Raw genomic sequence first — 16,298 nt, 5'->3', positions numbered from 1 at the left:
AACGTACCCTAAGACGCACCGTTATTTATATGCAGAGAATGGTGGCTTATTTACCCAAACGTTAGAGTGATCCAAAATGTTCAGCTAAGCAGGAACACAAAATATGATATTATATTATGTAAATGGGTTTGTGATACGCTCTGCTGGATAATAACTTCCAGATGTCTCTGTAGCCAGAGGCTGACGGATATCAAAGGCAGGTTGGCTGGGAGCGGAGACGTGCCAGCTGGCGAGACCAGCGCCTGCTAAGTGTAGCGGAAGGTGAAAGCTGGTATTTCTTCACACTCACTGGTTTTATTGGTGGACTGGTGAAACGTCAGTGGCTCGCAGCCTCCTCTTCGCCAGCAGAGATGGGGCTCGGGGGGCTATAGCCATCTCCCGTGTCCTGTTCTTTCGGTGAATTCCTCTTCCACCTCTTCTGTGGGTCGGGGTTGAGTTCAGTGCGAGTCTCCCCACGCATGAAAGGCTGACGAGCCGCGGACCGACGGTGGCAGGAGCTCGTGGACAGCCCCTGGCTGGGTGGCGGCTCTGCCTTGTCTTTGATACCGGCGCTAAAGGCAGCCCGGGAGTCTCCCTGAGCTCTCAGCGCCGTGGTGTGAGTGGAGTTCGTCAGAGCACCACGCAGCCTCGCCGGTTTGCAGTAAGTTTCCTAAATCTGTTTGGCTTCAAAGTCTGCCAGTCCCTCGCGGTTTAGCTACGTGTCCTCTTCCCAACGCAGCAGGTTGGGTTCACCATCATCAAATGCAATGCTAGACTGAAAAGGGATTGGAAATTACTCCCGTAAAAAGCCACTGAAGTCACTGATGTGGACTTCAAGAAAGCCCTACACCTTCTGTGGAGAACCTTTGAGAAGAAAGATCTTTGCACAGTACTTACAGCTGAGACTGCGCCTCCTTCAGCCTCGCGTTGCTTTCTGAGAGCTTGGCCTGCCACCTCAGTGAAAGCTTTCCAGTTGACTTCAGTATGTGTTTTATTGGCTTTGACTGAGAGAGCCCCCAAAAAACCCGAAGAGCGGCAAGGGGAATTGTAGGGTAGATTCTGCCACACTGTACTGCAGTTAATCCTCAGCCCATGAGTGTGAGTCCCCGATAAAACTCAGGATGGGCTCTGAGAGACTCTTCCTCTGCCCCACAACTGCTCACAGCCAATGTCGTAGTTGCACGTTTCAGAGAAAAAAGCGTTTTATTCGCATAATGAATTGGCTGCATTATGGTCTGCCCCCGTTGGCGCTGTGCGCACCGATGGTGCAGTTATGGCCACAGACCCATAGGAAGAGACACGGGGCAACTCGGGGCAAATACAGCAGGGTCCTTTCTCCTGTTGTTTTTCTTTGCCCCACACTTTGTGGTCACGTTTTCTCCTTGAACTTGAAGGTTTTCATCCATTTTGACTCAGCTGTATTTCTCTATCAATGTCCTAAAGTAATAGAGTGGCATAATTACTAAACTATCTGACTGTTTTATATCTCGTTTAATTGTCTGCCTGTTGCCAAAGACCATGCTCGCACGTTCCCTGCTTGGTGTTTGACCCTCTCGTAACAAATTAGAAATGTCTCCGTTTCGGAATGGAGAGTGGATTTCATTTTCCACTGGGCGTGTGTTTGACGCAGCGGCTGCCCGGGTCCGCCGCGACCGCCCGTCAGCCTTTTGCCATGTGTAAAAGGGTGATGGCACGTCACAAAAGCGACGGGAGGGAAACCACCCTAAAGCAGAGGGGCTCGATGGGGTTGGGGAAGGCCTGCAGACAGGTTGTGTTCTGGTGACACTACAAAAGGTAGAGGAATATTTTCTCTTTTGAAAATCTCTGCCTGAGCTTCTGGAAAGCATACGGCCAGTAAGGCCACGGGAGAAGGAGCGGCCGTTTTCTCAGTGAACGCTGTTATTCAGCAGAAACAGAATTAGAAGCTGTATTTTAGAATTCATTTAATTTGGTATCACATTCTGCTTTTCAGTTGAACTTTAAGATCCTCGCAAACTCGAAAGTACAGGAGAGTTTTCCGGGGCTCGCGGTTAGTTGTTGCTGTTATTCCAGAGATGTTCTTGGATGTTTCAGTCAGAGATGTGAATAGTTCTGGCATTTGTACTCACCAGACTTTGTTACTGCATTTGTCTCACAGCTTTTAAACAGCAGAAAACATGTACAACGTATTTAAACAACACCAGAGAAATTAAGGTCATGAGAATGCATCGTCAACAAACGAAGATAAAAAAGAGCTGTTGTTTAAAAAAAAAAAAAAATTGTTGTTGCAAGACACTTTTGAAATTCTACATACCAAATTCAGAGGCATGTTGATGATTTATTCTAATGTAGGAAAACATCATCAAGAGTGACAAGCAAGCTAGTCACTGTCTAGTCACCTGCCAGCAAATATTTCATAAAGACTAAAAAGGCTGGTACTGCCTTGCTGAGCTGACACTAATTATTTCAGTATACACGGAGCTTTGGGATTCGTGTTAATTCTCAAGTCTGTCTTTAGTTCAGACTCATTCCACTGTGTAAACTCAGCAGAGCACAAATTATTTGACCATCCTTTCATAATCTGTCCCCACGCTCACTTGCCAATTATATAAACTGATCCAAATACCTGCTCTCAAAGGACCCCCCTTTGGGAACCACAAGCCAATTAAAAAAAAAGGGGTATAGCCACTTTTCTGTAGCTCGGGTCTAGTAGTCCTATTTCGCGTTGACATTCATTTCTGGGTATCTTCTTTAGATAACACCATTTTCATCAGTGTTCAGAAAAGATACCTTTCTGGTGATAAAACCCTTTTGAGATGAAAACTCTATCAGATATAGCATATTTCATCCCATAGGAAAGGTGAGTTCAACAGTACCTACCAATACCCCGAAAGTCCCCAGAAAAGTCTCCCGCTGCCCCATCCTAATGCTGTTTCTTGGTTCGTTACACACTTAAGTGAGTATTTTTAGAACGACATCTAAATATTGAACAGCGATGTAGTGATCTTGCGGCAGCTCAGCGGCGATGTTTGTTGAAGGTGTACAAAACAGCACTGGGGCAACCACAAAGCAGCAGTCACCTTGGTGGCATGAGTTAGCGTGAGAGAGGACCTGAGAAACGTGGCTGTGTGTGTGACTGGAAGAGACCACATTTTCTGTTCCACCAAAATTCAGCTCTGGAACTGGCTCGTTTTTAAGGTTTGCAGTAGAAAGAGCTGCATTTTTGCACAAACCCTTCCAACCGTTGCAGCCGGTGGATGTCTGCCCTCTCCGGGTGGCACAGATGGGAGCCGCGATCAAGCTGGAGGAGCGGCCTCCTGGCTGCCGTGCCCAGCTCTCGGCGTCCAGGAGGTCCACACAGCTTTGGAGCCACCACTCAGTTCTGTGTACGGTTTAGTTTTCATATACTGCGTTGTTTTGAGGTGACTGCCGGCTTCGTTGCGCTTCCAGATCAGGAACTGAAACGTGCTAATAGATGGATTTACATCAGACTATAAACCCCGAAGCGGTGATTCCCACTGAAACCAGTGCCTACAGACAGCTGCTTGCAAACGGTTGTAGGATGTTTGAGTTGGTACGTTTGGACTAAGACTAAAAGTAGCTTAAAATTGCAGGAGCCTCAAAAAATACTTTGCTGTTTTTTTCCTACGTTGTTCTTGGGTTTGGGGATGTAGCTGAAAATTGTAAAAATCAGAGAATAGTATTCCCACTGGATCTGACCTCGAATGAAGAGAATGTGGCTTACAGTGTCTCTGATTTATGAAAGTTTAAACGTGTTCTGGCGGAAGTGCAGGTCACCATATGGTAAAAAAAGCTTGTCTTTGTTAGTTATCTTTTCCTGCAGACTTGACAGAAGTCGCGCCTGGGATCCTAGAAGGCCACAGAGTATTTAAGTATTGGGACTGGGTAAGATCTGAAGAGCCTCTCCAAATCTACATTTTGTTGATTCACCTTTCTGTAAGGCAAAGTTTTCTAATGATGAACAAGACTCTTTAAGTCCAAACCATGGTTTCACCACTTCCATTTTAATGCCCCAGCATTTTAATGTGGCCAAACCCAGTTTGTCACGTGCAGAATCCATAGTTTTTTAAAAAAATCACAGAGAAGAATTCAAAAGCAGCCCAAATAACAGAAGTGGTTTACTGACTGAGATGAGTTACACTTGCCAGGCTGTGTGGGGAGATGTCTGTTTGGGATTTGTTTTCAAACCCCACCTTTTATAGAAAGGTCATTCCTCATGAAGCAGTAAGAAGTTGAAGTAATTCACCTTTGCAGCGGTGGAGCTGACGCTCCCTCTGGTCGTGGTTCGTCTGGTTTGGCGGGATGTGTCTGCAGAGCCACAGGCTGCGGGTTACGGTCACCCCGCGAATGCCGAGGAGCGGGGTAGCTTCACACTGTAAAAGGGGGCCCGTGGCATGGGCTGTCGAGGAATCTTCTCCTTTTTTGTGTGTTCTGGTAGGTTGCATTTACTAGAAATCTGCAGAAACTTCTTTACCCCGATGTGCCACTAAAGCCCCCTGCGCCGGTGTAATGAAGACAATATATTCTGGGAGGCATCCTGATTTGAGAGTGACGGCTCCATATATTTGTGCAAATGAAGTGGCAGCAGAGTTGCCCATAAAGCCTATTTTGTCCCTGTGATGCAGAAATAGACCGTGTTAATAACAATTATTTTTGCAGTCACATGTGACCGTGGAAGGGCCGCTGTTGGGAGGAGTCCTGAGAAACAAGGAAGAAACTAACTGGTTTTGCTTTCTTGTTTCCGAAACAGCCAAAAGGAAGGAGGGTGGTGCCCGGAGAACTGGCGCAGCAGCAAAGTGACACTCTGCTCCCGTGGCGCCAGCATCAGAGCGCTAACGGCCTGCGGCGGCAAAAGCGAGACTGGGTCATCCCACCCATCAACGTGCCGGAGAACTCCAGAGGACCCTTTCCGCAGCAGCTGGTTCGAGTAAGTTAAAAAAACAAATAGAAAGAATAATAATAATAATAGTAGTAATACTGATGGTAATCCTGCAGCGGGTCTGGTGAGGCGGTAGGTGCGGTCCGGGTCACGCACGGGACGCCTGGCTCCAAGCACGGGCTCTCCGCTCCTCCTCCCTCGCGCGAGAAAAGTTGCCTTTTACGCACCGCTGAAACGCTCCTTTTCCAAAGCGACTCGCCCCACGTTTCCCTCCTCCGGCTGAACGGCAGCCTAATCGCCTCCTTCCAGCCGGTCCCTCGGGAGAGGCTGGCGCTGCTGCCAAGGTGGCGCTTTGCCCACGCTCTCATCCGGAGAACGGCTGCAGGTGTGAAGCCGGGCTCGGTGACACCCAGCGGGGAGGGGGGGCCGCCTCGGCGCCTTCCCTCGCAGGGCCCGGTCCAGCGGCGCGGGGGCTGGGGGAGGGTGGCCGGCTGCCGCCGCCCCCGCAGAGGGATCCCTCCTCCTCTGTATGTTGCTGGTTTCTTCCTTTGCAAGGGCGATCTCTGAGATCAGGTTTACCCACGTGGGGTTTCTGGGATGATTGTGGGATGACCGGAGAAGAAAAAGAAGGGAAAAGGGGCCTTTGACAGACACATTTGGTGGATATATTATTGCTGTCGATAAGTGTTAGCAAAATAGAAGTACTCGTTGCTGTTCCTCTTGCGGGTGCCGGGTTCAGTTTTTAGAGCAGTAGAAAGATCAGCTGTAAAAAAAGAGTTCCCGGGCAGACTTTTTCAACTCCTCCCTTGGAAGCAAATGGCGACAATTATAGAATTTCAGAAGTTATTTTGAGCAACCGTGGAGTGTCACTGGCATCCCTTCTCAGGAAGTTCACCTAGTCGTCTTGAAACAGTGCCTGGATTCAAATGAGTTGTCATCATTACCTGTTTCACACTGATTAGCTGATACTCTTCTGCACGGCCCATGTCTGGGAGGAAGAAAGGAGCTTGACGAGTCCTTGTGAAGTTCAGGTGAACTTTGCAATGACTCATGCAGTGACTGAAGGTGCGTGTTCCCAATTCACCAAGTACTGGGTAAACTTGAATCGTTGGTGTCATTGCTTTATGCAATTAGGGAACTATATGACAGGGAATAAAATAAGTAGCGGGTGGCAAATATCTTTCTGTCTGTCCTGGAAAAACGGGGGGAAGCCAAGGGGTCTGTGTGGTCAGCAGTGCTGGGTGTGGAGTCACCAGTTAATCTGTTGTCCTGCTAAGCTGAAGAAGTGTCTGAAGAGGAGAATAACCTAATGTGTCAAAAATATCTTCCTAAGCCAGATTAATAGTTTAGATTAATCCAAGAATTCCTGTGAAAAGCAAGCAGAGTGTTTGCAAAATGAACTTATGCCCTGTCCCGCTCCCTGCTGATTTCTATTGAGCTTTGATGAGACAGCGAGAAGACAACTTGGCAGCAGCTTACCATGGCAAATTTGTTGATTTATAAGGACAGAAATCTCCGTGGCCCTTTTTCCCCCACAGTCTGCAGATGAAACAGAAGGACTCAAGAATGCGAAACTCCAGTATTAATGAAAGTGACAAATAATAAATTTTACATAGGTACAGAAGAATTTATATTCATCACAAAGTACCGGTAACCTTGGAAGGAGAGCCCAGCTGAGGGAAATACAGAGCTCCCAGATTTTCAGCGACATATTCCATTGCAGTTTTTAAATACAGATGCTAGAGGAAACACTGAAAATGAAGGAAAAAATGGGGTGGGAAAGAAAGAAATGGCTTTCCGCGGGCGGCTTTCCTTTTCACCTGACAATGCGGAAAGTATCATAACGCCAGGGAAGATGGTACGGCTTGGTTCCGCGTGAGACCCCTGATGTTTCAGGCTTGGGTTGAGTTCCTGCTCATCCGCAGCATCTGGCCCCTTTGCCGGCCCCTGAACGTGAAGCTTGGGTGATTCCTAGCAGGGGTTGCAGCCTCCCCGGTTGGACTTTGCTCTTTAATTATCCAGAACAGGACAAATCAACGTCTTCGAAGACCAGCACTATCCGATTATTTCCATCCACATAATCTTCAGATTGCCCTGCAGCATTCTGCTGTCTCCTAGATCTCGGTAACAGTTTTGATCTGATTTCCCATGCTTTCGCTCATTGGGCACTGAGTATTTTTGTGTCCATCTGCTCACAAACTGGAGCTGGAAATGCACATGTGAAGTTACAGCTCTGGTCCCATTTGTACGGAAGGACGTCTGTCACGGTTTTCTCTGCTACTTCATATAAAGCGTTCAAACCGGACGCCGGTTCCCCGACACCAAACTTTTCTCGGTCCGGAGAGCCCTGCTTCAGCTTAGGTTTCATAGGTATAACTAATGGAAACCAGTCGCTCCATTATGCTGCCTTTGGTTCTGGTTACGGCCAAGGAGAGGAAGGGCTGGCATGCAAAATCTGAGTATTAAAACACCAAAAAGCCCTACCAGAGGTACATTTTCGTCGTACCACTTGCTGTTTGCGTTTTTATAGGTCAGGCTAATTTGAAATGCATAGGCAAATCTTTCGGGTTCCCTCCTACTCCTGCTTCCTATTGTGAAGGTAAAAATTCCATTTTATGGAAGTTGATTAGTTACTTGTCAGTATTTTTAGCAAGGCTGTGCCTGAATGAAGTTCAAATCATAGCAAAGGTGAATGCAGCTTGATGGAAGCCACATACCTCGAAACGCTGCCCTATCAGGTTCAGCTGGGATCAACTGTAATTCTCTGCTCATTAAACCATTTCATTCTGATAAAATACATTAAATGAAAAAGTTTTTAGAAAAAAGGAAAAGAGGAAGACATCACAAAATTATCCCTGCCAAAAAACCCTCTGTTAATTACAGGGTTTTTTCTTTCAAAGGAACATCCGTGTCGGTTCATATGCATCAACAGCACTAACTAGGAAATGTATTTCAGAAAAATAATATGTAAAATATAATAATAGGAATTTCTGATTAGTTTTGGCTGCTGAAAAAATTTACTCATTCCTCAAAGAGTTTAAATAAACATCTGACATGTATAAGCTAAAAATAATTTTTATCCGTATAAAAAATGTTTTGCAAATTTTGGTTCTGTCTTTGAGCTGAGAAAACAGTTATCAAATTCTATTGATATATGCTTATTTATTTTGCAAACATTTATTGGGTTTAATTTCCTTGTGCTTCACTTCCACCTTTGTATTAGGAATAATATTTTACACGCTGTGAAATATTTTACTGTAGTGAGGATAATTTCATTACTAATTGTCAGGTACTCTCATTATTATAACTATGAGGTCCATAAAAATGCCTATTAAAAATACAAAACCAATATGAAATCCCCCTCCTTCTCCAAGCAAATGACTCATGCAGGCACACTGATCAACCAAGATAACATATTAAGTAGTTGCACCCTTGCTGAGTACCATCTATTTTCTCGCCAACGCATCCTTTTAGTTACACGTGTAGCTAATTCTTAATTATCTATTATCTAATTGTCTATCAGCTAATCTTGTATTTCATCCTTTTTTGAACTTCAAACAGTATCTCCGTGTTGGATCCACATGCGAGTCTCCAGCTGCTTCTGATGGGAACCTTGAGTGAGTTTTCAAGGCTCAAGTCTTGGCCCGTCTCACTGGGCCGCGTGAAAATTGTTCATTTAAAAGACCGACAGTCTTGTGCAGAACCGGCCTTTGGTCATGGCATGCGTAGATAACGAGCTTCTCTATCACCGCAACCGTGTTCACCTCCGTGAATGCTCCAAACTTCCAACTTTTATCTCCAGGACTTTTCTAGAGCTCTTACGAGCCACCTGTCTCTAACTTGATCTGCGTAGACCCTAATCTTTCCCGCTTGCCTTTATTAAATTTGGAACTGAAAAACATGGTATTTGCCCATTAGATCTCTTGCGATAAACAACTTGCTCGATCTCATGACAGCAGCATGAAAATCCACCGAGGATGACCGAGACAGGATCCTGGTGCTCTTACAAAGTGCCTTGGGTGCGTGCTGCGGGCACAGCGTGCTCTCTCATATCCGGGCGCTGGTGATCTCAGACACAAGAATACTAGAAATAATCTAATGTGTATTAGGGGAATAAGAGGGAAGGATGCATTTTATGTAAATTTAATCAGAAAGTCCTGAAGTGGTTTGAAAAGTTGGCGGAACATAATATACCTGAAGACTCTTGCGTTGCTTCTTAGCAGAGGTGTCGTTGATTGGTGGGGTTTGGTGCGGCACGGTGCACGTTAATGGAGCAGAGGGCTCTTAGCGCACTGGAAAACCCCGCGGTGGACTCATGGGTGGGTTTAGCACATCTTAACCTCTACGGTGAAATTGGATGCTTACTATGAAAAAAGTTGATAGCACACTCAAGAGCTCCACAGCCTATTTGGGTGCCGCTGCCCGTCTTGGCGTGGGAGATGGGTGCAGTGAGACAGTTCTCCAAAAGTCTGGAGATACACATGAGATACTGAGCTGTGGAATCCCCGCCGGCTTGGACCATCAGCCCTCAATATTGCCATTTCCTTTGCTCATCACAGCTATTTCGGCCGGCACCTTTGCACTGCTTTAAATAGTTGTATTGTAGGAAGTCCCTCATGCCTCCTCTCTGGGCCGCGTGGCTTACCGCTGTGAAATTGGCAGTTCAGAATCCATTAGCTCCCAGCTGCAAGACAGATGGCATCTGTCTGTGGCGAGAGAGGGTTTGCTGAGAAAAGGCCTTGCGAATGCTTCCCGAAGGACATCAGACCTTACTTTTCCTGAGGGAGACGTGGGCAGCCTTGATTACAAACAGGCCTAGAGCTTCCGCGTTCTTCACGGGAACAGGTGTTTCCTTTGCCTGACCAACCACAAAAAAAACCCACCATAATTGCTCATTCTGGCTCTCAGTACGTCTCATCTTTGGTACCCCTGTGAGCATCACCAGCTGAAATTCAGAAATTAGGCAATTTGGTCTTTATTGTGACAGCCGGAGGGAGATAAGAAGGAGCAAGCCCAGAGGGTGGAGAGGAGGTGGGACGCTGCGCGTGCGGCGTTGCTCTGTGGGGGCACAGCCCTTCTTTGAAAGGTGGCTGAAGGATGTGGATTGCAACCGCTCTTGGCTCTTGACTGCGGCGTCACGCCGCAAACCAACCTGACGGCAAAGGGAGGAAGATTAGCAGGAAAATGATTCATTAAGCACTGGTCTTGCAGTGGTCTCGGCTCTGGTGTTGATCTGCGCTCTGTGTGCGCGTTACCAAACCAGGACTGGGCACACTGGGAATGAACGGGGAGAGGGAAATACCACACACCGCTAGTTTCTTGGCACATCCATTTGAAATTTCTTATAAATACGCAGCTTAAAGCAGGTTCCTAAACATATACCACACTCAATATAAATTCCTCGAACTGCATTCCTTTGTGTGCCCTCTCCCTGGCGCGTGAGGATGTCGCTCTGGATCTCCGGCGTTTCACCGAAATAGAAGGGCCAGATCCGGCTGTAAATTCACGTGTCTCTGCCAAAGCTGGTGGGGCGACGCCAGCACGTGCCATTTGGGAATCTAGGTCGAGGGAAGCGGATGCCCAGTGCTCTACGGGCTTTACAGGCACACGCACATACAGCGTTATGGATGGAAAAGTGCAGCTACAGCATAAACGCTCCATTTGAAATTCTCTTACAACAGCATTCACGCCTATGCTGTAATTATACATATTGTATTTCCTTGTATTCAGACCCATGGGGAATTTATATTGTCCTTGCTAAAGCCAGAGGGACTGAAGGAAAGCAGTCATTTAATGATTCAGCTGTCTTGGGCTCTATGATTTAATCAATCATATGAAAGAAATTTTTAGATTCTTTGTGTTTAGAATTCTCTTGTCTGAGCAGAAAATGTTCCCTTTTTGAATTGCTTTAATAGCTGTATTTATGCAGCTGAAAGTTCCTTAAGAAATGAAAGTAAAATCAAATTGCTGAGAATGCCTAGATAATTTATCGGAGAATATTCAATTAGAATATATTAATATTTTAGATTTCCATCATTAATTTAATATTCAGAGATTTAATTTAGTCGTTGAATTGCTGTAGTGCCATGCGTGGGTAGATTGTTAGGCTGAGTGCTTAAAACACCTGCCACAAATGGGTGAATCTCACTTTGATTCCCAAGAGCACAAATGCCTTTCTACTGACACAAGTCTTGCAGCAAAAACTCAGACGCTAAATCCTGCCTGCCCTCCGCATTTTTCCATAATTGCAGAATGGAATAATACAATCTCCTAGCAGAAATAAATGCAAGAGCTTTATTTATTTATGCATTCAAATCCAGACCGAGGGGGAATTTGGTGCTTTGTGGTTCTGAGTTTGTCGGTGTATTACTGAAGAATTTCATTTTGCCGGCCCGGCCTTGTTACTTACTGAAGGAGAACCGTCGTAAGTGAGGTTGGGATTTTGAGGTGATTGACACTTGGCAGCCAAAAACCAAGGGCTCCCGTTGCCCAGTTCAGCTAAAAATACTGCCCTTGAGATTTTGCCATTTTCCAGGATGCTTTGGGAATAGTAACAAGAGTGGAAAAAAAGCCCCGCTAAATAATAAAAACCCACTAAATCATAAAATGCCATGTGATTTGGAAGTGATAAATTTCCATCAAATATAGTCCCAGTTGCATGAAAGAAATGGAACCAATTTTTAATTTCCCACACAACGTGAAAACAGATTCTCAGAAGCCGTTGGCAGCGATGAGACTGCTCCCACTCTGATCGGGAAGCATCAGCATGAAATTTCAGAAGTCTCAAAATTCATTGATGATATTTATGTTTTTTTTTTTTTCAGGTTTAATCAGAATCTCAGGATGTTACTTTTTTCGTTGATTGTTCATAGTACGAGTTAGGTCAGGGTCGAGGTGCCGTCATTAGAGGATCAGTGTTTGTGCTTGACACTTGGTGTCTTAAAACTTATATCCATGTACAAGGATGATTCCCTGCTGTAGGCACAAACCCCGGTCCGATTTGTGTTAATACATTCCTAGAAAGGAAAGCCACCGCGTAGGTACCAATTTTGCAAGCATGGAAAACGGAAAAGTTATGAAGAACGAAGGACAGCGAAAGTCTGGGGTGCGGCGAGTCAGACCCAGAGGGTAGTGGGAAAACAGAACGTTGGTCCGACGTCACGTACAATGCTTTAAACTGATTTGCAGTCATTCAGTGTCCCCGTGAGGCACTGGGGTGGGATATACGAGCAGGTATTTGTGACCCTACCACCAACTGCTACTTGTTAAAGAAAAATTGTAAGTTAGATCCATAGAGTCATTGCTTAGGTATTTTTCCGTACAGGATCTGATCTCTTTAACCTCTTTGTGTAAGTGAGGATTGTCTCTCTTGCACAAATAAGAAGCCGAGGCAGAAAAGATGAGTGGCTTTGTTCAAGACCGCAGAGCTGTTGCCATGGCCATGAGCAGCACTCTCTGGTTATCGGCATCTGGGCCTGTCCTTGGGTTATTTGAAGAATCTCATAATGGACTCATTTTTTATCGAGTATTCAGAAATCTTTTGCTGATGGTTATATTCAGTCACCTCATTTCATGTCTGAGTTCAGCTGCTACATCTGTGCATCGGGTCTGCTAACGTACGGGCTTGTTTTCACGGTGCTGCAAAGGTGCTTCTCCGCCACCAGGCAGGGGCTGAGCAGCAGCTCCTTCTCTCCGCCGGGTCTGGGTTGGTTCCTCCACCACCGCCCCCCTCCAGCCCTTACCTTCTCGTTCCCGCTCCAGGTTCACCCCGGAGCAGGCGAGGGAGGAAGCACAGAAGGATAAGTACCGCTCGCCTTGAACTGTCGGACCAGGCACACTGCAAAATAGTTCATCAATCACTCCGAAGAGTATTTAGCTGTAATACCCCATTGCACATATTGCAACATATCATTACATCCCCATCCTCTCCAGAAAGTGAGATAACTGTAATAACCGCTCGGTCATTATGTGTAGAGGCGAAGGCAGGAAGGCATAGTCAGAGCGAACGTACACAGCTCCTGAAAGCTATTGAAAATCTGTAAAGACAGAGTGTACACAAAAACAGTGGGTTGATTTGCTAAGAAAAAAGGTTTGGTTTTGCTCATGCCTTTTCCAAAGAAAAATAGTAATAATGAAAAAAGCTGAGACACGAGCAGAGACAAAGAACTCGCAATCTGCCTCTTTGCTGCAGTAGTTCATTATTGAACACTCATCACCCACATTAGTAATAGGTTACTGTGGGATTTGGCTTCCTCGAGGAGTTGAAATGCAGTCCCGAAGACACAGTGGCACTGTGTGGGTGTGAGTTTGGATTTGCAGAATGATGGTGCAGATATAACCCTGACAGCTAGGCTGCTGCTGAAATTCACTGTATCAGCCTGGAACGAGATAGGAAGCAAAAAACCCATCCACGCTTTTCCTCTCCTTACTGTTGCATATGTTCTTGCTAGTCTGCACCGCTGAAGAATTAAATTCAGCACCTCAGAATTTCGGATGTCAGCTTGTAAAATTTTAGAGAATTTACTCTTGGGCTGATTTTAAGCTTTCGCTGCTGCAGTTAATTGTTTTATTTATAACTGCTGAGATTTTCAGTGATAAAGGTGTCACCATCTAAATCCCTTCTCCTCCGTCGCTAATGCAGAGTGATGAGAGGTGTGAGCCGTGGTTGATGATGGGGCAGCAGAGGGTGGATGTGCAGCGGTTTACCACAATTTCGGTAAAGGCCCCGTTTCTTTGCAATTTGTTCTTTCCAGTAGCCCTTACCATATTTTTATTAATTATTATATTTTAATAACATCCATATTTGTCGCTAATTTCCTTAATTTAAAGGACATTTTCCTCCTATCTGAACAGTTAGACAACTTAAAAACAAACAAACAAAACCTTGGATTATATTAAGGGAAATGTTTTGCCCAAGGCAGTTTGGGTATCTGCAGATGGTACTGAATGTTTTGGCCCTTGTTCAGCAGAGATTTTAAGTACGTGCCTAAATTTGAGCCTTTAAGTAGCTCCAGTGGCTCTTCTGAGTCTATTCAGTGAGTGGGCACTAAGGGCACAGAGAAGCTGTTAGGGCAGGACGGTGGTGCGTCAGCAGACTGCCAGGTAACACGGGTGGGGGCTCTCCCCCCTGCCTCGGGTCCGCGCGTGGCTTCTGGGGGGGGGGGGGGGTGTATATGCACATAGATGAGATGCAGCTGGAAAAAAAGTCATGCGGAGTATTCAGCCGTGTCCTAACGAGCCCCCCGGGCATGGCCTCCCCTCGCAGAGCTTTGCCTGAAGAATTCCGCTTTGGGGATGGGGTTTTGGAGACCAGGGCGAAGCCTCTATCGCGCAAGTTACAAACCCCTAAAACCGCGAGTTCCGAGTGGAAATATTAGCAGACCCTTAAATGCCGTAGCGCTGGGGGCATCGCCGGGGCAGTTCACCTTCCCGACTCCTTTTTTTCACTCGTGATCTCCACTCGTTCTAATCAAACATTACATGACCTGAGGAGGTTTTTGCGTCTGCTCTCGGGTTTATAGCCCTTTCAGGTTGAGTTATTTGTTTGGTTTGTGCTTCAAAGCTTTGTGAGCTATAACATTTATTTAGGTAAATAAGCTCATTTTATCGTCGTAAAAGGTGGGGTAGTTTAAGGAAGGAGAAAGGCCATTCGGGCAGGTTGTTTCTGCCCAAGAAATGAAAGTCGGGCTTTGTGTGGGGCGAGCGCTGGACGTGGTGCCCGTGGTTGCCCCCAGAGGAGCCGGCAGCGCGTGGTCCTCCAGCGGCCGCTCCGCAGCTGAAACCCCTCGGGGGGAAGAGGTGAAGCTGCGGTGCCCCCGTTCCTGTGGGACTACGAAAGATTCAGTGGAAATGGCCGATTTGCTGTATTTCCAAGCCAGCGTGGAAAGCGGCAGGTAAAAGGCAGAGTTTCGGTGTAAGCTCTCCAGAGGTGTTTCTGAAGTAACGTCACGGAAGGGAGCGTGTTAGTAGCGAGGGGGAAAGAAATTCAGATTAAGGTTCTGCACTAACAAGTGTTGCTGGTTAATTCACAGCCCTCTGAAGGGATTTCTGCGAGTTGGAAAATAAAAATAAATGTTCGGCCAGCCTACATTTTCAGTGGCGTGGTTTGCGGTGAAGTGATGACACAATTTACTTACCGGTAAATGGCATTCAACTGCATCTAACAAAAAGAAATTAGAGTAGAAGAATCAGACATCATGAGAGCATAAATCTTTTACGGAAGATTATAGCAGTTATTTATTATTTGAAAGCAGAGAATTGAGAAGCACGGTGGCAGTTTTCTTTCAGCGATGGGAAATGCACCCTCTAATGTCTCCATGGAAAAAAGAAAATGCTGCACCGAAGCATTCACATTCAGCTTGATGGCAAAAACACTGTTCGTGAGCATCTGTTTTTGCAGGGAAACTCCTGTTAAGAGAGGAATTTAAATATCGGAGGAAGTATTTCCAACAACTGTCTGGGTTTGCCGAAGATTTTTCAGACGGTGTTATGTTTATGGCGCAGATTTTTGTATACTAAAGGAAAAGGCAATTCAGAATTTATGTAACAGCTGCTGTGTCTTTTGAGCACCTAAGGGACAGAATGACACAACATATAGGTATTTCTGAAGTTGTTAAAAGAAAAAAACTTTCTGTTATTCCTTTTGAACCATAACCCATGGTGTCTGCAAGTATTAAAACGTTTTCTTATAATTTTTTAATTAGACATGAATACAAAATTTAACGTTCAGGTATAACATGCTATTAGGAAATCAGCTCTTTTTCTTCTCTTTCTGTATCTATCCAGTTGCTAAATGTCCCCCTCCCTTCTTTTTTTTTTTAACCTCTTGTTCTTAATGAGACTTCCTCCTTCTCCCCATGACTCTTTATGTAAGCAACCTTAGCTCTTGATTAATCAGTAATTAGGGAAGGAGTCATACTGATTTCAAGTCTCTAGTATCATACTCTCCAGCTGAAATTCAAAACTAAAATCTGAAGGAAAGCCATAGTGTCAATATTATGCTATGTCTAACCGTCTGATGACAAAATCACATCAGAGCCAGACCGGGCAATATCTATTCGTATAGGCACAAGTCTGTCCTGCTGGATATCGGGTGTACCGTAATCGCAATGCCTTCCCGCGGCTGCTTCCCGCACACACTCCCCGGTACCGCCTGCCTTTGGCATGGTCGGCGTTCAATATTTCGCCTTAAAGTTTGCTATGCCCTCTGTCATCTTATCTGACACGTACTGTTCCACTTCACTTCATGTTTGCTGAGCAGTTAGGGCCTAATTCAAAGTTTAATGAGCCCTCATTAACCTCCGTGAGCTTTGGATCAATCCCTTGTAGTCTAATATGGTAATAATGCCAGGGTATTATGGAGTTAAAAGCTACCATACAGTGGTCTGAGGATAAAGTCACTGCGGGCGTGCGGCTTAATGGGGTATTAATTGGATAGAGG

The 16,298-nt window shown here is 45.6% G+C and overlaps 1 protein-coding gene across 2 annotated transcripts in view; it reads left to right on the top strand.

Annotated features, from left to right (window-relative positions):
- CDH4 (cadherin 4) overlaps positions 1-16,298 on the top strand; it is a gene marked incomplete at its 5' end in the record, with an annotated part of 460,835 nt that overhangs the window by 292,113 nt on the left and 152,424 nt on the right. Inside the window, one exon of one of the 2 annotated variants that reach the window (XM_082491007.1) lies at positions 4,730-4,906. In XM_082491007.1, the coding sequence (XP_082347133.1) occupies positions 4,730-4,906 (177 nt within the window). The remainder of the gene's footprint in view (positions 1-4,729; positions 4,907-16,298) is intronic. The other variant, XM_082491008.1, reaches the window with a different exon arrangement.

The sequence above is a fragment of the Vanellus vanellus genome (genome assembly GCF_965231255.1).
Source record: "Vanellus vanellus genome assembly, chromosome: 15".
In the NCBI taxonomy this organism is placed as follows: domain Eukaryota; kingdom Metazoa; phylum Chordata; class Aves; order Charadriiformes; family Charadriidae; genus Vanellus; species Vanellus vanellus.
The sequence above is the reverse complement of the archived record's forward strand: the minus strand, read 5'-3'. Positions and strand labels throughout refer to the sequence as shown.